The sequence below is a fragment of the Pogoniulus pusillus genome, chromosome 1 (genome assembly GCF_015220805.1).
Source record: "Pogoniulus pusillus isolate bPogPus1 chromosome 1, bPogPus1.pri, whole genome shotgun sequence".
NCBI classification, from domain to species: Eukaryota; Metazoa; Chordata; class Aves; order Piciformes; family Lybiidae; genus Pogoniulus; species Pogoniulus pusillus.
The window spans coordinates 7,222,267-7,243,584 of record NC_087264.1 but is presented as its reverse complement, the minus strand read 5'-3'; the positions used below and the strand labels follow the sequence as shown (position 1 = coordinate 7,243,584).

Genomic DNA, 21,318 nt, shown 5'->3' with positions numbered 1-21,318 from the left:
CAGCTCTGATATTCCAACAGACTCATAAAGGAATATACTAGAAACACAAAAGGAAGAAACTACTCATGGCAGCAGTAAATGGACTGTAGGAATTAAAATATCATGGAATTATCATAGAATCAAGCAGGTTGGAAGAGACCTCCAAGAGCATCCAGTCCAACCTAGCACCCAGCCCTAGCCAGTCAACTAGACCATGGCACTAAGTGCCTCAGCCAGGCTTTGCTTCAACACCTCCAGGCACAGTGACTCCACCACTTCCCTGGGCAGCCCATTCCAATGCCAATCACTCTCTCTGCCAACAACTTCCTCCTAACATCCAGCCTAGACCTCCCCCAGCACAACTTGAGGCTGTGTGCCCTTGTTCCATTGCTGCTTGCCTGGGAGAAGAGGCCAACCCCCACCTGGCTACAACCTCCCTTCAGGTAGTTGTAGACAGCAATGAGGTCACCCCTGAGCCTCCTCTTCTCCAGGCTAAACAACCCCAGCTCCCTCAGCCTCTCCTCATAGGATTTGTGTTCCAGGCCTCTCACCAGCTTTGTTGCCCTTCTCTGGACACATTCCAGCACCTCAACATCTCTCTTGAACTGAGGAGCCCAGAACTGGACACAGCACTCAAGGTGTGGCCTGACCAGTGTTGAGTACAGGGGAAGAATAACCTCCCTTGTCCTACTGGCCACACTGTTCCTGATGCAGGCCAGGATGCCATTGGCTCTCTAATCATTCACATTGTAAACAAAAAATGGGAGGCTCTCACATAGCTCCTCAACACCCTTTAATGCAGAAGCAGTTAAATTCAGGAGAATGTCATGCTAGAGAAGAGGAAATGCCACAAACAAACAGAAATCATCTAATTCACAACCAAGTGCCAGGTTCAAAAGTTACAAAAGTAGACTATTTGTCCACAAGAAGTTTTGTATCACCTGTAGAACTCTTTTCCTCAACATAACTGTGACTGCCAAAAATTCACACAGGCTTAAAAACTAATTAGACAACTCAGTGGAACAAGATAAAAAGCTCCAACCATCAGAGACTCGCACCAGCACGATCGCTTGTAGTTCCATCATTCCCAAATTGCTGAAGAATCAGAGTACAGTAGAGAAAGGTCACTGAAAACTCCGACTCTTCTCTCCCCACACACTAACACAAATGTGCTACTGGCCTAGAATTCTGAGCTAGAGTTCTGTCTTCTCCCCTAAAAGCCAGGGCCAGTTTTTCCCTCACCATACAACCACCTCTTTCTCCTGTGCCATAGCAGCATCCAGCGAGTCCTGCACAATGAGATCATTTGAGTGATGATTCCCCTCACATACAGCTTGAACTCCTCTGTTCAATATCTTACATGAAAAGCACCACTGGTATCAAGCAATATTGAAAACTCACTTGCTTTGTGTATAAGGCAACTTTCTGTTGTGCTTCTGGAAGTAGCTCAATGTCACTTGCCCCGTAGATCTTCTGTGCAATAAGTCTGATCTTATCTATAACAGGGAGCTAGAGAAAAACAAAACCAAGCAAAACCAGGCAAGTCAGTATGGCAGATCTACAGATGTTTGTAACATCGTGGCAGCTTCACCAGCCTTCCTACACGTTGTGTAGTGCCCATCTGCAGACAGAAGAGCTATTCCCACTAGTCACAGAACAAGGCTAAACAGAAATCAGAGGAGTTTCAAAACACATTTATCTTGTTGCAGTTGCTTATCTTCTAAGAATCATAGAAGCAGTCAAGTTAGAAGGGACCATAAGGGTCATCTAGTTCCAATCCCCCTGCTATGGGCAGGGACACCCTACCCTAGGAAGAGGGCAAAGCTAGTTCACTACAGTCACAAACAAAAAGACACAGAGCATTATTTCTTATAAACTGTGTTTATATGTTAATTACCTTTACTGCAAAAGACACATCTTTATTTTCACTCAAACTGAAGTAAAAAAGTGGACAAGGAAACACAAGTCAATGGTAAAATAAAAGCACAAGTAAAACAGGTTACAGAAGAAAAACTGAAAGCATCTGTTAAGGAGCTAAAACAGATACCATGACTTAGCTCTGTACCTCATTAGCTTCTTGAATGGGTGCTTGCAATTAAAGGAGGATTCAGGCCATAACCTGGGAAACTAAGCATCTTCATTACCTCCACTGCAAAGTCATTAGAAATATACACACGCATTTTCTTTCTCTCTTCTACCCTGACCTGCACTGTGACTCCATAGGCCATAGAATCACAGAATAGCAAGATTGCTATTTTAAACATGCATCTTTTGGGCTCTTCTGTTTGCCTTCTTTTTTTGTTTGGTTGTTTTTTAATGGGAAGCTATGCTTGCTTTCTTTTATAAAGCAATGACCAGTGCTAAGAATCATACAATCATAGGATCATAGAATCAATCAGGTTGGAAAAGACCTCCAAGAGCATCCAGTCCAACCTAGCACCCAGCCCTAGCCAGTCATCTAGACCATGGCACTAAGTGCCTCAGCCAGGCTTTGCTTGAAGACCTCCATGGACAGTGCCTCCACCACCTCCCTGGGCAGCCCATTCCAATGCCAATCACTCTCTCTGTAAAGAACTTCCTCCTAACATCCAGCCTAGACTTCCCCTGGCACAACTTGAGACTGTGTCCCTTTGTTCTATTGCTGGTTGCCTGGGAGAAGAGGCCACCCCCCACCTGGCTACAATGTCCCTTCAGGTAGTTGTAGACAGCAATGAGGTCATCCGTGAGCCTCCTCTTCTCCAGGCTAAACAACCCCAGCACCCTCAGCCTCTCCTCATAGGGTTTGTGTTCCAGGCCTTTCACCAGCTTTGTTGCCCTTCTCTGGACACGTTCCACACTTGCAGAGAAAGAAGAAAAAGTAAGCAGTATTGCACTGGGTAGATGAACCAAGAAGAACTGACTAACGAGATCTTTGAGAATGGTTAAATAAACTTCATGTTCTAAAATCAAATTTCTTCTCAGTTTCCCACAGCAGCAACTGATCTCCACCTTACAAAGTGCCTCTGTAATACTGCAAGGTCTTACCTCCACGTTGTAGAGGAACCTGAAGTTGCTGGGTGCCTGGGATGCTCTCTGAACAGCTCGGGCCAGTGCAAGTGCTCCTTTACCGCCCTCTGCCCAGTGAGTGCACTCCACAGCATCGAATGCTCCTGCCTCCTTTGCCAGTTTCACTACAAGGGCCAGTTCTGCCTTTGTATCCGTTCTGCAACAAGAAGAGGTTATGCACTTGCACCAGAACGCACACCAAGTCAATTAGCTGTTCATTCTAATCATTTTTCACTCTTGCTGGCAACACCCAAGAAAGCTGCCGAAAGAAACCACAGAATCCAACCAGCAGGAAGCTGCCGAGTGGCTATCAGCACAGCCTTCTCTACTTTGATGCAGGAGGCTACTCCACAGAGGAAAAGACAGCAACAGGTAGCGCTGGATCTGCATACAAAACCCCATGACTGTTGACACCAGGAGGTCTGGAATGCTGCTCAGTATTTGCCCTGTACTGGCAACGCATCTCCTGTTCTCAGAGGCAAACTCAAGAAGGTGCTTGTTTTGCTAATTTGGAGGGGCTCTGTCTCGTGCACACAACAAGCTGAACTCCTGAATTTCTCCGAATCCACCAATCTTCAGATGAAGATGCCTTGGCTGGCTACTCTGCTTCAACTGGTATCAGCTTTAACACATGGGTTTGAAGGTGTCCTACTTACACAGAAAGGCCCTGCAGAGATTCTCTCTCCGGTGCAGCGTGACTTACTTGAAAGCATTGACAGCCACCACTACTGGGACACCAAACATCTGTGCATTTTGGATTTGCTTGTTCAGGTTACTGCAGCCTTTTGCCAACAGTTGAAGATTCTGTAAAGGAGACAGGAAGCACATTTTAAGCAGGAGCAGCGAAACTTTTGTTCCAAATCCACTATGTCCACAGCTAATGATAAAAATGTCAAAATGGGAATGAAATCAAAGACAAATCCCCAGCGTAGCTTTCTGAACAGCCCAGATCAGTGTCTGCTCTTGGATGGAAGACAGGAAAACAAATGACTATTTCTAATGACCGCTAGTTTCAGCTGCCAAGCCAAGGCAAGAGAAATCATCTTTTATCTCTTCCTCCTTTAATAATTCCTAGCAAGTTAATACTCATGCTCATTAACTTCCCAGAGTAAAGCCTCATTTTTCTCTCTGACACATTCCTCTTTATGTATTAAATACCATTAGCAGTGAAATTTATGACACGTGTTTGAAGTCTGAGGCAATGGCTTTTGGTTTACACATAGCCACATTTTGCAGCGTCGGAAATTCTGACACCTTATCCCTTCCTATGCAGAGAATAATCCGCAGAGAAGCTCCACAAGAGAAAAAGCTGCAGCAGTGTAAAGACAGCCAGACCAATTATCCAAGTGCACACAACCACTTAAGGCACAAGGACAGAAGCTGAGACTTTAGTTCACCTCCCTCTCTGCTTGCAAAAGAGGGGGTTGGGAGAATAAAACCAGAAACTGTTGCTGCTAAGAGAGTAATTAGAGAGGCACTCTGAATATTTTCAGAGACAATATTTCATCCAAGCAATTACTTCATACTGAGAGGGTCAGGGGACACAGAGTAGGTATTACTATGAAAAATTGAGCGCACAGACAATTGCATGAGCTCATAAGAAATGAGAAGGCTCTGAATACTGCTAGGACAAGTACAATATATGCTTGAAAGAGCAGAGCCAAAGTAACATCATTAATTTAAAAAGAAAAAAAAAGACAGACTGTAGTTTGTATGAGGAAGCATTTCCTTGGTAGCTAAAGAAAGGACACACTAGCTACCCAGGTGTGCACTGCACGACAATGTCGTGTCACAACTGCAGCTAGTTGGTCAATCCTCATGACAGCTAAAGAAGAATCATAGAATTATAGAATCAACCAGTTTGGAAGAGAAGTATTGTCCTACTCTGGCAGGGGAGTTGCACTCGATGATCTCCTCAGGTCCATTCCAACCCCTAACACTCTGTGATCCTGTGACCTCCAAAATCATCCAGTCCAACCTATCACCCAGCCCTATCCAGACAACTAGACCATGGCAGTAAGTGACTCATCCAGTCTTTAAGGTTACCTCTTCCGTGTACTCCCTTGGCAAAGGTACCCCAGCAGTGACCTGGGGAAAGAAAAAAGAAAGAAAAAAAGATGGGTAAGATTTTTATCCAGGACAGCAATTCATGCATGATTCCTATTAAATGGCATCAACATAACACATCCAGCTCCAAGCTGATCCTTTTTTTGGTAGAGAAAACAAAAAAGAGAATAAATAGAAGACTGAAATATGCACTCACAATACAACAAATGATTCACTGTTGTAATATCACAAGTGGCCCATGATATAAGCATTTCATTAGGAGAGTAAAACAAGCAAGCATGTACCTGCAACACACTACAGTGAAGCAACAGGGACACTTGGATTCCTTTTGCCAACTGCAGTCTCAACATAGAATCATAGAATCAACCAGGTTGGAAGAGACCTCCAAGATCATGCACTCCAGCCTAGCGCCCAGCCCTATCCAGTCAACTAGACCATGGCACTAAGTGCCTCAGCCAGGTTTTTCTTCAACACCTCCAGGGATGGTGACTCTGCCACCTCCCTGGGCAGTCCATTCCAATGCCAATCACTCTCTCTGACAACAACTTCCTCCTAACATCCAGCCTAGACCTCCCCTGGCACAACTTGAGACTTTGTCCCCTTCTTCTGTTGCTGGTTGCCTGGCAGAAGAGACCAACCCCCACCTGGCTACAACCTCCCTTTAGGTAGCTGTAGACAGCAATGAGGTCAGCCCTGAGCCTCCTCTTCTCCAGGCTAAACACCCCCAGCCTCTCCTCATAGGGTTTGTGTTCCAGGCCCTTCACAGTTGCAAGTGTATCAAACCCTACAGCACTTTAAGTGACTGGATCAGAACATCAGTAATAGCCCCAAAGGCCTAAAAAAGCCCTTGAGCAGTACTTACTGCAGGGCCTCCTCCATGCATCTTCAGTGCTCGGACAGTAGCAACCAACACCACCACATGAGGCCGGAGACCAGAATAGCGGCACTTAATATTGAAGAATTTCTCCATGCCTATGTCTGCACCAAATCCTGCTTCTGTAACTAGAGCAGACATTAAAAGAAGCTTGGGAGAGGTTGCTGATTATAGAAATCAAATCACAGAATCAACCAGGCTGGAAGAGAGCTTCAAGATCATCCAGTTCAACTTATCTTCAAAGATAGTCATGATAAAAGAAGGTAGATCCCTCCCTGTGACCCAAACAAACAAAAAAGCAAACAAAACTTACCAACAAAACCCTCTTTACCCACAAGCTTCAGTGCTATTTTGTCTGCCAACACTGAGGAATTCCCATGTGCAATATTGGCAAAGGGTCCAGCATGAACAAACACTGGTGTTCCCTAGAAAAGGGCATGTGTGGGAGAGAGAGAAAATCAGGGGGTACAATTTAGCATCTACAGCATTTTTGGAACTATGTACTATGGTACCTGAAAGTAAAGAAAAACACTTTTAGAAGATAGATCTTAAAACCTTCTGATCAAACCTTTGCTATCAGTTATAAAGACTACAGCACAAACAGGATTATAATAATCCACATCAGTGGAGGTATTAATCCTCTTAGGAAGAAGATGGCTAAATCCCAGCAACTCTTTACCACTATCCTTCCTCCACACCACTTAAGATTCCCAAAACACTTCCTGGCATTAAAGGCAGCAGAACAGAGTACAGTAAAGTTTAGTGCATTTCCCAGCAGTGAGCCACATGCCAATGGCAGACCTAGAATGACATTGCCCCGAGCCCTGAGCCTCGGGTAGGAAGCCACAGTAAACCTCCAACTCTGAGTAAGCCCACGCAGGTCATGATGAACAAACTAAACTGGTTGCTTCTTGGCTTTGAGAACGCATGTAGAGGAAATTATCTGTGCTCACCTCCAGTGTCTGCATGAGGTTTGGCTTAATAGCATCTTTCATCAAGACTGCCAGAGCACCAGTCACTCCCTACAAGGGAAAAAACACAGAGTAAGCAGTTTCAAGATGTACCAAGACTGTGAGACAGTTCCTATGCAGTGTCAAGGCTCTGCTTTTGCTCTGGTGAGCTTTCAAGACCCTGCCTGGCCATCACTTTAGAGTGAAGGCATAAAGAGCAACTGCAAGGTTAGCAACCCATAGGTGTATATGGTTGGCTACAGCACGGAGCAACGTTCACAGGTTTTGCATGTAGATTTATTTTGGACCTTTTCCATCCTCATTTCAGCAGCTGGGCTCTACATAATGGCCTTAAAATGTAATAACAAGCTGCTAAATGTTCCCTAAGCTTCTTGTGCAGAAATAACTTCTGAAGTGAACCTCTGCACTCATGAGAAATACCAGACGGACGTCACGAGAAGGCAGACTCCAGAGCTCATGTTTCTTCGAGGTGCAGCAGTATACCCTGATGCAAAATGAATGCTTGTGATTTCATCCACATCTGCTTTGTGAAGAGAAAATGAGGGCTTGGTAACCCTTGTGACTGACACAGTCCAGTGGAAACCACTGGCTGTTACCCAGCACTTGCAAAAGTAACTACAATTGCTGTAATGGGTGCTGAGCCAAATGTTCACAGCAGTACTGAAAACCTTGAGCCAAGATTTCATTTTCTTCCCTTTTAATTTCAATTGGATTGCAGCACTCAATTATAGGAAAGGTTAACATTCTTTTTAAGACATTCACTGCTTTGTTTTATTAGTTTCAATCTTGCCACATGAAAGCTTATTTAACATTTAATGGATAAGATTTAAACTTCAGTCATCTCCAGAATAATGAAAAGCTACAGAGCAAGATTTCCATGGTGACATTTCAGGCCTGTTACTTAGCAGCACTTCAATACATCTCAGGTTTTTAGTCCACATTTATACCCCCTTTTTTTTTTTGTGTGTGTGTTTCTTGGTCACACACTCATGACATTGCTTTTATCTCAGTAGACAGACCCAGATATCTCATTGTGCCAGACTGGTCTCTGCAACCACCAAGTTTTTGCCTGCATCACTGGAACAGGCTCCCCAGAGAGGTTGTAGAGTCTCCTTCTCTGGAGACTCTCAAGGCCTGTCTGGAAGTGTTTCTCTGTGATCTGTATTAGATAGCATTGTCCTGCTCTGGCAAAGGGGTTGGACTCAATGATCTCCTTGGGTACCTTCCAACCCCTAACATCCTATGATCCTGTGATGAGGAGCATATAACAATCCCAGTGATGCAAGCCAGTGGCTGCCACCAGTGCAAACATTAACATTCAAGAGAACCCATTGGACAGGTCTAATCCAGTCCTCCAGTCTGCAGTTGTAAGGGACAGAATTAATGAGATTTTTAAAAGTAAAACAAATTTGGAGATTAAAGACTTCTATCACCTGGACTCTTAGGTAAAACTTAGAGCAAATCCCTACCCAAGCACCACCTGCCTCCACTGCTGATGAGCAGCAGGGGAGAATTCTGTTATCCAAAACAAGGCTTAACTCAGATGCTTCAGGTTAAACTGGCAGCACGCTAGCAGTAGGAATTACAATCTCGAAGCTGCCTACAGGCTGCTGGCACGTGCCCTCCCACCCTCCTAACAGATGTCTCACACCAGCACAATTACAGATAAAGGATTCCTGGCCTAGCCTTTTCCTGCAAGGCCAGAGTCAGGCCACACTGTTAATCTACTGTTTTGTTTAGGCTTATCTTGGGAAGAAGTAAAACAAACAAAAAACCTCAAGCACACAAGAAAACCAAAAAAAACCACAGCAAGACAGCAAGTGCTGGGGAAGCTGTGCCCCACCTTGCTGAAAATACAGGTTGAGATACCCACCCTGTGCATTCTTCTAGCCCACTGGAAATATTTTATCAGGAAACACAAGACAAACCTCATTAATATCACATCATGCAAACTCACAATACCCTTAATAGAGTTGTCTTCTGCAGAGCAGGCTGTGAAATATCTACTGTACAGGACAGCAGTAAGAACCATTAATGATATCTCTGCTGACTAGTGCAAAAGTCCTGATAAGCCTCTTGTCTGCCTTGAGGCCAAATGGCAGGGCACAGTTCATGTACAGGGCTCAACTCCCCTTCCCTTGTCCAAACAGGACTGCCAACCTCAAAACACTTACTGGAAGAAGTGTCTGGAGCACAGGCTATTCCCCTGAAGCCATGCTGAAGCATCACATTTGGGAGTGCTGGTTTTTGACAACCTGTACTAATAATTATGGTATGGACAGCTGCAGACAGTGCTGCAGCTTGCAACTACTGCTTGACACGCTGGTAACAGACATCACAAGTGCTACTATATCCAGCATTTCATGCAGTGGAAATAAATGATGTGTGTCCCTCAAAGGCTGCCTCATGGAGACCTTGTACTTTCTGCAAAAGGTCTGGCATTCACAGCCTCTCAGAATAAGAGATTTCATTACTTCTAACTAAATTTGCACGAGGCTTTGTTCCTGCACAGTGTTTTCCTCACGCCAGGGAGCCTAAGAAGCAAGATGTCCAGCAGGATGCATTTTAAGTTCTGAATCATGAATGTGCTTTTTACCTAGAAACCACTGTGCACTTCCCCATTTATTTCCATGGTGCTAGCTTCAACCTGACACACAGCACATACACAAGACCCTTTGTCCCCGCTCAGGTCTTGTACACACACACACACACACACACACACACACACACACACACACACACACATCCTCACTCTCTCTCTGGGTAAGGTAGTAGCCACACTGAAGCAAAAAACTTCTATCAACTCCAGAGACTAAGATTTCATCTTTGATCTTCTGTACACTGAAGTCTTTTCTGTAAAGAACTGTCTCTTTGCTTTTCAAGCCAAGAACCTTCAGAAGGAATGGGGAAAAGCATTTCAGAACTGAACTATTCTTACAAGGTCATCTGCTGTAACTGGTTCTCCTCTCTTGCTGGATGCTACTACCATTCTGCCCAGTCTCTTTTTCATGTCATCCAACCCATCAGAGAGCGCGAGAACTGCCATGATTTCACTGCTCACTGTGATGTCAAACTGAGCCTGCAAGAGATGCATAAAGAATGTGAACTCATCAAGGTTGCTTAGCAGCTTCAGCTAAATACTTGAATCAAGGCAAAATCACCACCTTCATGAAAAAAAATTACAGCTGTACAAATATAAAAGAAATTCAAAGCATTACTCTAAGAGCATAATTCATTGGATTTTGCCAGTTTAAATTAGATTTTTTTCCCTGCAAAATTAGGTAAAAACTCCTTATTCCATTGCTATTACATGACTCTCTCCTCACACATGCAGCAGTGACCCACCTAAGAACACTTAATGCTAACAAATCATGTTTTTGAAGGCTGAGCTTACTAACTCATCTATCACTAAACAGTAGAGTAATGGCAAAACATAAATCAGATGCTATAGGAAATGAAGGGTAGAATTCAACCAACACAATGCTGACACCTCCACCAAGGCTAAGTGCCCTGGGGACATTTCAAGTCACTGAGAGCAGCTCTTCTGAGCACAGATAATTTGAACTATTAATCTGACAGTTACTTAACGGACGAGTGGAAACACAGCCCTGATTACTTATTTTACTGTATTGATTGTATAATCAATCTACACAACAAGTTCAGATGCTGTGTCTAGTTCTGTCCAGATATATCCCACCCAAAGCATCTGCAGTGGTGAACATCAGCCATTGCCATGCACCATATTTTCAGAGGGCACTTGTGTACCACTGTTACTATGCAGGAGTCATCCCAGCTTGGGAGGACAACGCTTAGGGGAGAACTGTCGAGGAGAGAACCGACAATAAAACCAAGCACCGCATGGGCAGCACATTTAAACTGCTTGATTAAAGGGACTTTATCCTTTCTCTTTAACAAGGTAAAAGAAGGAAATGTCTGCCATTATACAAACTTGCTTTAGGATCATGTGCTTTAAAAAGTACTTTGAAACACAAGTAAAGGCAGTAATTACCGTTCGTGAGAAGCCCTTTTCTGTTGGAGACTGTCCAATAGTGATTTTCCTAAGGAACCTGTCGTTTGTATCCACCACTGCAAGGAATGCAGAGATGAAAATGAGAAGTCACATTGCAAGGTGTTAAGTCAAACTACCTGAAGGGGCATTGTAGCCAGGTGGGGGGTGGCCTCTTCTCCCAGGTAACCAGCTATAGAACAAGGGGACACAGTCTCAAGTTGTGCCAGGGTAGGTATAGGCTGGATGTTAGGAAGAAGTTCTTCACAGAGAGAGTGATTGGCATTGGAATGGGCTGCCCAGGGAGGTGGTGGAGGCACCGTCCCTGGGGGTCTTCAAGCAAAGCCTGGCTGAGGCACTTAGTGCCATGGTCTAGTTGATTGGACATGGCTGGGTGCTAGGTTGGACTGGATGATCTTGGAGGTCTCTTCCAACCTGCTTGATTCTATGATTCTATGATTCTATGCTCCATTACAAACACTCAGCTAGATCACCTATGAATAGATCTTATACATCTTACGGAGAGCAACTGAGGGAGCTGAGGCTGTTTAGTTTGAAAAAAGGGAGGCTGAGGGGAGGCCGAGGGGAGGCCTCATTGTTGTCTATAACTACCTGAAGGGACACTGCGGAGAGGCTGGTGCTGGTCTCTTCTCAGAGGTAACTGGAGACAGAACAAGGCAGAATGACCACACAAACCCTATGAGGAGAGGCTGAGGGAGCTGGGGGTGTGCAGCCTGCAGAAGAGGAGGCTCAGGGGGGACCTCATTGCTGTCTACAACTACCTGAAGGGACATTGTAGCCAGGTGGGGGGTGGCCTCTTCTGCCAGGCTATCAGCAATAGAACAAGGGGACACAGTCTCAAATTGTGCCAGGGGAAAGTATAGGCTGGATGTTAGGAGGAAGTTGTTGTCAGAGAGAGTGATTGGCATTGGAATGGGCTGCCTAGGGAGGTGGTGGAGTCACCATCCCTGGAGCTGTTGAAGCAAAGCCTGGCTGAGGCACTTAGTGCCATGGTCTAGTTGACTGGATAGGGCTGGGTGCTAGGTTGGACTGGATGCTCTTGGAGGTCTCTTCCAACCTGGTTGATTCTATAATTCTAAGCTGAGACTGTGTAAGTTTAGATTAGATATCAGGAAAAAGTTTTTCATGGAGACAGTGGTCAGGCACTGGCATGAGCTGCCCAGGGAGGTGGTGGAGTCACCAACCCTAGATGTGCTTAAAGGTCATTGGCTATGGTGCTTAGGGATACAATTTAAAATGAATCTTGTAGAGTAGGGTTCTAGGTTGGGCTTGGTGATCCTGAGGGTCTTTTCTGGATGCTTCTGTGTTTCAGTGTGAGGATGGCAATTTGAGATGCCACCTTCTCCTAAAGAATGGCCAAGTGCTACTCATTGCAATTCTTCCCCAAAATTGAATAGAACCAAGTTATGATACTCACAGTCACATACAGACCCTGCACTGCAACTAGACGTAATCTACCTTTGTGTGCATTAACCACAAGCCCAGAGCCTCAATGAAAAGCAGAGCTGCTGCTACTATTCCAATTACTTTCTCAGCATTATTAGCCAATGTGAAATCAGGAAATTATTACAGCCCAAAAGAAATAAAATTATGATTTTTGTAACAGAAGTGGTAAAATGGACAGATTCAACCACGTAGTGACAGTAAATTCACACAGACCCATTAAGTCAAATTACCTTAGAAATACAAACTAATGAATATTGGCTACATAAACTGATCAGACACTGGAGGTGCTCAAGACAAGCCTGGCTGAGGCACTTAGTGCCATGGTCTGGTTGACTGGCTAGGGCCGGGTGCTAGGTTGGACTGGATGATCTTGGAGGTCTCTTCCAACCTGGTTGATTCTATGATCAATACTGACTGTTTCTTACTATGTGCTTGAAAAAAATGAAGTATCTTATGAAGCACTTCCCCTGAGGCACACTACTTTAGCTCCATTACAGGTTATGAAGCAAATTTTGGAGAATACATTTCACTACGTATTTTAATAAAAAGAAGAGAGAGAAGTACCCTTGGGGTCTAAATCAGAAGAAAATGTCCATATTTGAAAGTTCTTTTGCTAGTGAAATATTTAATCTGACAGACAGAGACTAATCTTCCCTTCAGGTATCTTTAAGAACTTTTAAAGAAATCTGGCCTTTAGTTGCTATCAGTCTCCAACAGAGCAAGTGGGCAGAGATTAAAACCGAGTTTAATCCCAAAGCAGAACCCTCCTCTTGCTCACACAGCTTTCTCAGTCAGATGCAAACAGTGTTGGCTACAGTTGCCAAACTCAGCTCTCTCACTGACTGACAAATCCAGAAACACAAACTTGCACTAATTAGCAAAGTCTTTATTTTGTGAATTCAGAGCAGATGGTGGTTGAGGCCCCATCCCTGGAGGTGTTTAAGGCCAGGCTGGATGAGGCTTTGGCCAGCCTGATCTAGGGTAGGGTGTCCCTGCCCATGGCAGGGGGATTGTAACTAGATGATCTTTGTGTTCCATTCCAACCCTGACTGATTCTATGATTCAAGGCCCTACACCATACCATTTGGAAAGAGGATCCCAGCTACAGGCATCCATTCCACCAAACAGCAAAGGCCAGCTCTGACTTCTTTCCCATCTGCCCAGAAAACAGTTTCTGCTGCCTGTGCAAAGCTCCCTTTTGACACACATTCTGGTTTTCAATCCTTCTTTCATTTAGTAGCTTTTGTACCTCTTTGCCATGTTATGGTGCCTGGGTCAATGTCCAGTCTCACAAATGATTTTACTTCTTCCTTTGTCAAAGCCATAGGATCAGTTTTGTTAATGCCCAATTTCTGTGGGAGGAAAGGACACACAAAAGAGAAAAAAAAAAAAGATGTAATGAAGAGTCACAGAAACAAAAACCTTTCACTAGAGCAATGAGCCTTTGACAACAGCACCTGCATATTTAGAGATAAGGAGGGGCTGCCTTTTTGGTGCCCCTTTTCCTAGATGCTACAACAACTGAAACGATCCAGACTGGTGTGTACCCAGAAACAGCTTGCTGCTGCTGGCCAGTTAGTAAGAGACAGACAATGAAGTTCATTAGGGCAGGTTGTCACCAAGCTTTGTGCAAGGCATCTACAGAAAAAGTGAGAGAGTGCTCTGCAGTTCTTTACATGCCTAGTTCTGATCATTAGTCTCACATGCTTACATCCATTTCTCATTAGCTTGCCTAGGGTCACTGCACACAGCCATAGTGTGTATAAAGACACTGCTTTCAGCATGCTGGTTAAGCACTACAAAGGAGGAATTAAACAATTCAGTCACAAGGCTGTCAGCATCCCAGAAAGCTGATCCTGAATATACTGAGAGGATGGGCAGTTTGCCAAGTTGCTTAATTGAGAGAAGAATTATCTCAAGAAGCCTGATACAAGTGCAAGCTTAGGAGTGAGGAAAACGATTGAGTTGATTTATGAACGAGCAAGCTTTTTTAGATTAACTATGCAGCTAAGTCCTATTTTCCTGCTGAAGAACAGCAGGGAAGAAGAAAGTCTGTTCTCTTCCTCTTCAAGCACATCATTTAGGAGAAGAAATCAACAAACAAACAAAAAAAGATGTTATTCTGAAGCATTAGTATCCTGTTCACATCTCTGCAGTTAATAACCAGAAAAGTGGTTAGGGTAGAGTCCGTCTGGAATGTCAAGCACTGAGACACACCTTCTCTGCTCAGCAGTGGAAGCAAACCACATGTCATCTGAGGGTTGAGACACTATAGCCAATTATAAATCAGAGCTTTAGCTTCCTAAGTACTCTGACTACTGCTCCTGACTTTCAAATGGGCAATTGATCCAGCCTGAATACTGTACAAACAGGGCTGCGCTTCAAATGACCTCTGCAGGCCACAGCTGTCCTCCCAACCAGAAGGTCCAAACCCAGTGCAAAACTATTGCTTTGTTCATCCTCATTTTTGCAGGAGTGAGTGACACATGCTAGTTTATATTACTTTCTGACTATCAGAGGAGTTGCAGCCATCTCAGGGACTGCCACTCATGACAGGGTGACTCATTTAACTAGGAAGCCTTTCTTGAGGAGAGGAAGAGTAGGCAATGTAGGGAACAGGGTTTCTTTTTTTCCCAAATCTTCCCTGTTTGCTCAAACCAGATAGGACAAAACATTCTCAACATTCTCTTCTTACTGAGTTTTCTAAATTGCCTTTTTTCGTGCTAGATTATCTCTCTAGTTGTCATGTGGGAACTAATCACCTCAAGGTGTAACTGGGTGTAAAATACAAGCCTCATTCTGGTCCTTTTTAAACTGCATTAAGAAGATGGAATTGACACTACTACTAAAGGACACTAAGCCCTTTGTCACTGTGTTATTTATACAGCATATGACAAAGAGAGTTACATCAATGATTCTTCCCCTTAGGGCTGCATCTCACTGCTTTCTGTGCTGTAAGAAGGGCTACCACACTTCAGCACACTTTAGTTAAAAATATGCCAGCATGGTGATCTAGAGAACAACATGAGGGTTTCTGTAACCTAGCTCTGCCTACATAAAGGATGAGTAAATGGAAAAGAACCAGAACCCAACGTGAAACCAGTGAACTTACCTGTAGTCTTCGGATCTGAATGTCCGAGAATTTCCTTGCACCACTGACAGAAGGCACCAAACGGTTGTAGAGAGCCTTGCAAAATCAAACAAGCAGGTAATTAGCACTACTGGCACATTCAAAACACCTTGGCCACAGTGGGCTATACTCAAGTACATCATAAGAAAGGATTGTACCTCATCAGTCTGAGTTAGCTCGTGGAACATACGTGCGTCGATAGCAGCAGCGACCAGGTTGTTGGCTGCAGTAATAGCATGGATGTCACCAGTCAGGTGAAGGTTAAACTGAAGGAGATAAAACATATCAACTACCTCATCCAGCCACAATTTTCACTTATTCCAATTCATTGTAGACAGATGGAAAAAGAAGTATTAATAGCAAAGTTAAAGTGAGTGAGGGTGGAGGGGGAGAGATTGCTCAGTGCAGTATGTGGAAGAGAGGAATGAATTTTCCTTTAACACAAAAATTCCTCCCCCACATTTATGTCATTTTACAAACTTCCACAGCAAAGCTCCCAAATAAGAAGGGTGTTTTTCTCCCAAATAAGAAGGGTGTTTTGATCCCCTACGAGAAGAGCTCTCGCAGGCTCCTTGGCACCTGCAAAAAGCATGGGCTGGCACATCTGCATTGTTCCTCCTTCACCTTCCTCCTGACCCACTCTTGTTAACTGCACAACAGGTTTCACACATACATTAGCTGAAGCTGCTGCTGCTCCCACAAAGATAACCGAGCTAAACTGAAACCACTGCCCCTGTGCAGAGCTAGCAGTAAAGTTGTGGTTGCACAGAGCTCTGTACAAGCTAACCACTCAGATACACAATGCTGTAGGCAGAACTAGTAGACCACATACTACAGTGACACTGCTAGTAGTTTCTTTGGTTCTACCTCATTAAAAGATAGTCTGAGTTATTTGGCTGCACTGTAGCTGTACTCAGTTGAGATCTGTAGCTTGTGTCACAAACTTGCATTCCAGCAGGAGAGAAAAAGCTGTGCTTAAAACAAGCCTTTTCCTCTGTAGCAGAGCAGCAAAGGGAGAAGATGAAAAGGAGATATTAGAAAAGGTGATATGACAGAACACCTTACACTATCATTTTGCTGAAGTCTTGCTACTGTGGTCTTAACCCCAGACAACTAAAAGCAGAATGCAGCTACTCACACTCTGATTATAAATGCTAATTTTTGTCTCATTCTACATACATGCAACAAGATGCAGTTATTACTACCTTGGTCCTGCAGTATGGACTCAAAATTTTTTCACCTGCTAGTCTTTTCCCAGGACAAAAGCTGCATGCAGAAACAGTCAGTGATGTATCAAGGTCATTACTCTAACCAGTGACTCTCAGATCCCTTAATTTTATGAGACATATATCAACTAAAACACTCCCACAAAACTATATTTATACCATGTGGGTCATACATAAAGAAAATCCTTTCAGCCAGTTTGGTTCCAAGAGTGAGGCTGTTTCCCACTGCTGCACGCAGTCAAGTATTTTGGTTCATTTTATTAACCCTCCTAAAAGGGGAGGAGATTATTTTCCCCTCTCACATCTATCATTCATAGAATCATAGAATCAACCAGGTTGGAAGAGACCTCCAAGATCATCCAGTCCAACCTAGCACCCAGCCCTAACCAATCAACTAGACCATGGCACTAAGTGCCTCAGACAGGCTTTGCTTGAAGACCCCCAGGGACGGTGCCTCCACCACCTCCCTGGGCAGCCCATTCCAATGGGAAATCACTCTCTCTGTGAAGAACTTCTTAACATCCAGCCTATACCTACCCTGGCACAACTTGAGACTGTGTCCCCTTGTTCTACTGCTGGTTGCCTGGGAGAAGAGGATTCACACATGTTCTTGGCACCTAAATCAATATTCTGCCTCCTTCTGTCTTTTGTGAACCTGCTGAACGAAGAGCCCTTTGGATCACTTCTGCTTTTCTTCTTAGAATTGTCCTCTGTCAATCTATCGTGACCAGACAAAGGCAGATTTCTCCAGGCAGTTACTTTGAGGCTTGAGAGAGGCATGTGCTACATGTGCCTTTCAGTTCCCTGCCCCCAGACACTGGGCTCTACTTGGTGCCAAGGCACGTCAGAAATATGCTGCTGGGCCAGGGCCCCACAGCCTGAGCTCTGCCCCTTTTTCCCGTTAGTAATCTAAAACACACCAAAAGAGCCCTCAGAGCAAGCTGGTGACCACAGCTACTGACAGAACTACTTAATATGCTTCCCAGAAGTACTAAATCATTATCATCCTCACTTCAGTGCTGGGAAAAGAGGCATAGTATGTACTTTGCTCAAGGGCATACAGCAAATCAAGAGAAGAGGACAGAACAGGGAAACTGGGAGCTGCCAGTTCTATGAAGTTCCACAACCACACACAGACACCCTAACAAAACAGCTAAAGATCCCTATTAAAAGAAAAAGCAAGCTTTGTGAAATCAAGCATCCACTTCTTGCCAGTGCTACACTGGGCCACAAAAAAAGAAGATTTGGTGAAGTTATCTGACTGTAGTATCTTCTCAAGGCCTATGAGTTTTATGTGGAATCAGGCTTTGTATAAAGAATTACCTCTTCCATGGGGATAATTTGGCAATAGCCACCACCTGCAGCTCCACCTACAGAGAAACAATAGTCAAATCATGCAAATAAAGGTTACTTTAGCCCAGAGTGGTATTACATGTGTTGGTGTAGTAGCTTTAAGAAGGCAGCTACTGTACAGCAGCTTAGTTTAAATCCCAGCAAAACACTTTAAGAAAGAAAAACCTTCAGTGTTGTCTTTAAATAAATGCAATTCCAACTGGGAATTGTGTAAAACTACAATGCAGCAGGATGAAGTCTCTGAATGTTGCCTTTCCCCACTGAGTTGCTTGCAGTTGAACGGAATAGCTCATACCTTTTATACCAAAGGTTGGCCCCTGAGAGGGCTGCCGAACACAGGCAAAGACATTCTGGTGAAGGTGTGCTCCTAAAGCCTGTACAAGACCAACAGTGGTGGTGCTTTTTCCCTCTCCCAGGGGAGTAGGAGTTATCCTGCAGCAAAAAAAAAGCAGAACAGACAATTAAAGCCTTGTAGTAGGTGAGACTCAAAACACAGGGATAAAACAGTCACCCAATGATTGCAGTCAATGTCAATTCAAGTTCTGGATTGCTCATACTTCACCACAAAATGGGAATGAGATTAGCAACATTGTTTTTCAGAGGAAAGTCTCCAGTAGTTATGTGGTTAATTTGCTAATGATCATTGAAGGCAGGCTACTAGGCAAGCAGAACTCTGTCTACAACTTAGTCTGCCCTTCATAACCCTAACCTGCAGACCAGAACAATTTGTCTCTAGAAGAGAAATGCTGAATTACATTCCCACTATTTGCCACAGGAGATAAACCTGTTTCATAAACCACTGGATTTTCAGATGGTATTTTACCAAAACCTAGAGCTCTCCATGCAGCAGAAGGCAAAGAAATAAGTCACACTAATAAAATATGCTTTCACCTTAATTCCATGTAAGCAATGCCTCAGCTAAGGAAGTACCTACCCAGTAACGACAACATATTTGCCATCTGGCTGGTTCTTCAGCCGTTTCAGAGCTGACAGATGAACCTTGGCTTTAGTTTGGCCATAGAGCTCCAGCTCATCAGGAAGCAGACCAATTTCTTTTGCAACCTGATCAATGGGTTTGGGTACGCAAGACTGTGATATTTCAATATCGCTGAAAGAGAGCAAGGTCAATGAACAAGTCAGAAACTTAGCACAAATCCTCTGCTTCTCGGTGGAAAGGCTTTCATCAAATGAATCAGTCCAACTGATACTGGACTAGACACATCCTCATAGAATCAACCAGATTGGAAGAGACCTCCAAGATCATCCAGTCCAACCTAGCACCCAGCCCTAGCCAGTCAACTAGACCATGGCACTAAGTGCCTCAGCCAGGCTTTGCTTCAACACCTCCAGGCACAGTGACTCCACCACCTCCCTGGGCAGCCCATTCCAATGCCAATCACTCTCTCTGCCAACAACTTCCTCCTAACATCCAGCCTATGCTTTCCCCAGCACAACTTGATTCTGTGTCCCCTTGTTCTCTTGCTGGTTGCCTGGCAGAAGAGACCAACCCCCATCTGGCTACAGCCTCCCTTCAGGTAGTTGTAGACAACAATGAGGACTCTCACAATCTCATCTCTCCACTTCTCCCCAAATCTCCTTGCTAGCTGCAGTCTGCATACATGTATACCCCATATTACACAAAGCTTGGGAACAGAAGTGACTACTACACTACGTTGCATGAATATTAACAGTGGCTTCATTTGAAAGCATTACCTTGGAACAGGCATCTTAAGGGTGAGATGGTTATATTGGATGCTCCATTTTCCAGGCTGGAACTTCTCCAGGAAACGCTGTGCACTCTCCACTGTGCTCTAAAATAAGTGTGAAATGCATTACAGCAACCACTACTATATGAATCATGTGGGTTAACAGAGAGACTCAGAAAGGTTTTCCCCTTCCAGCTGTCTCAGTTTGGCATTCACACCAAGTGCTTTGATTAAAGGACTTGCCAACAATCCACAGTGAGATTGCACTTGTAGTTGCCTTAAAAAGAGGAAAAAAGCCTCCACCATATCCATCTATTTCTAGCCATATATCTGTCTTCATTGTACTGAGTTTTGAGGGTGTTCTGTGCCAGCAGGGTTTCTTAAGCAAAGTAGGAAAGATGGAGCTGGCTTGTACCATTACTCTCCTCCCTGTTAAAAAGTCACCCAAAGGATAGCTTTAGAGTTAGTCAAAACATTGTAAGACAAGCCCATTTCACACTGTCTTGAGAGGCCACACTCAAAAGAGTAACCAACACCTCCCCACCACCCAAAAACCCCAAAACACATCTCCAAAACCAACAACCAACAACCCCCTCTTCCCTAACTTTTCCTTAAGGTTACTCCTCCTCAGTTAATTGTATTCAAATTGTTTGGAAATTCTAAGCTCTGCAAGACTAGCAGGGGTTGCATTGGTAGTGTGCAAATGTCACCAAATGTAGAGGAGATGACCAGCAGTCTCACAGCCTGTCCTCATACCTGCATTAACATGGCCACAGTCATAGGTCCAACGCCACCAGGAACTGGGGTGATGAAGGAAGCTTTTTCCTTTGCTGTACTGTATGCCACATCTCCTACAACTCTTTTTCCACTGGCCTTTGTGCTGTCTGAGGGTTTAAGGAATAAGCAAGTTAGACATCACATTCCACCAAAACAGAGCGTGCTAGTTTGAAGCTAGCTAGAATGTTTTGGTGAGGAGGGTTACATCACAGGCTGTGAAAGAGAAACAAATGGTGATGTCTACTTCACTCATAGGCTTGCTGAGAGGTATAAGAGCAAGAATCCAAACATAGATAAGGAAGTTGCTCTTTGTCCAGGCTGTGGACTGCATTTTTCTCTCCAACCTCACCCTCTGTCTCTCTGATTAATCCACTTGCTTCCTAACCCCCCTGGCCGACCCTCCATTCTTCCTTGGGGCACAAGGCAACGTCTGGGGTAAGGTAGGGGAGTGGGAGAAGGTGGAAGGCAGTTGGGAGCCCCTCCTGGGGACTCAGGTTTCTGGGAGGGCTGTTGTGTATTTGTATTACCTTTTACCTTGTCTATTTCTGTCTACAGCTGTATATATTGTAAACACCTGCTTGTATATTGTGCTAAGCTGTAAACATAAGCTTCATTCACATTTCCAGAGCTGGCTGAGTCTAGACTGGGTGATTTCCAAAGTGTGTGAGGGGAGGGGGTGACTAACACCCAAACCACCACACAGAGGATAGAGCACTG

At 44.3% G+C, this 21,318-nt stretch overlaps 1 protein-coding gene across 3 annotated transcripts in view; it reads right to left on the bottom strand.

The window, feature by feature from the left end:
• The window catches only part of MTHFD1 (methylenetetrahydrofolate dehydrogenase, cyclohydrolase and formyltetrahydrofolate synthetase 1), a 49,873-nt gene that overhangs the window by 9,359 nt on the left and 19,196 nt on the right, over positions 1-21,318 (bottom strand). For 2 of the 3 annotated variants that reach the window (XM_064157732.1, XM_064157816.1), the window contains exons 9-25: positions 20,581-20,708; positions 19,832-19,929; positions 19,053-19,226; positions 18,414-18,550; positions 18,089-18,135; positions 15,698-15,805; positions 15,522-15,596; positions 13,659-13,761; positions 10,946-11,022; positions 9,875-10,015; positions 6,919-6,987; positions 6,279-6,390; positions 5,954-6,093; positions 5,071-5,112; positions 3,728-3,828; positions 3,004-3,181; positions 1,381-1,488 (exon numbers count right to left, since the gene is read on the bottom strand). In XM_064157732.1, the coding sequence (XP_064013802.1) occupies positions 1,381-1,488; positions 3,004-3,181; positions 3,728-3,828; positions 5,071-5,112; positions 5,954-6,093; positions 6,279-6,390; positions 6,919-6,987; positions 9,875-10,015; positions 10,946-11,022; positions 13,659-13,761; positions 15,522-15,596; positions 15,698-15,805; positions 18,089-18,135; positions 18,414-18,550; positions 19,053-19,226; positions 19,832-19,929; positions 20,581-20,708 (1,838 nt within the window). The remainder of the gene's footprint in view (positions 1-1,380; positions 1,489-3,003; positions 3,182-3,727; positions 3,829-5,070; positions 5,113-5,953; positions 6,094-6,278; positions 6,391-6,918; positions 6,988-9,874; positions 10,016-10,945; positions 11,023-13,658; positions 13,762-15,521; positions 15,597-15,697; positions 15,806-18,088; positions 18,136-18,413; positions 18,551-19,052; positions 19,227-19,831; positions 19,930-20,580; positions 20,709-21,318) is intronic. The other variant, XM_064157902.1, reaches the window with a different exon arrangement.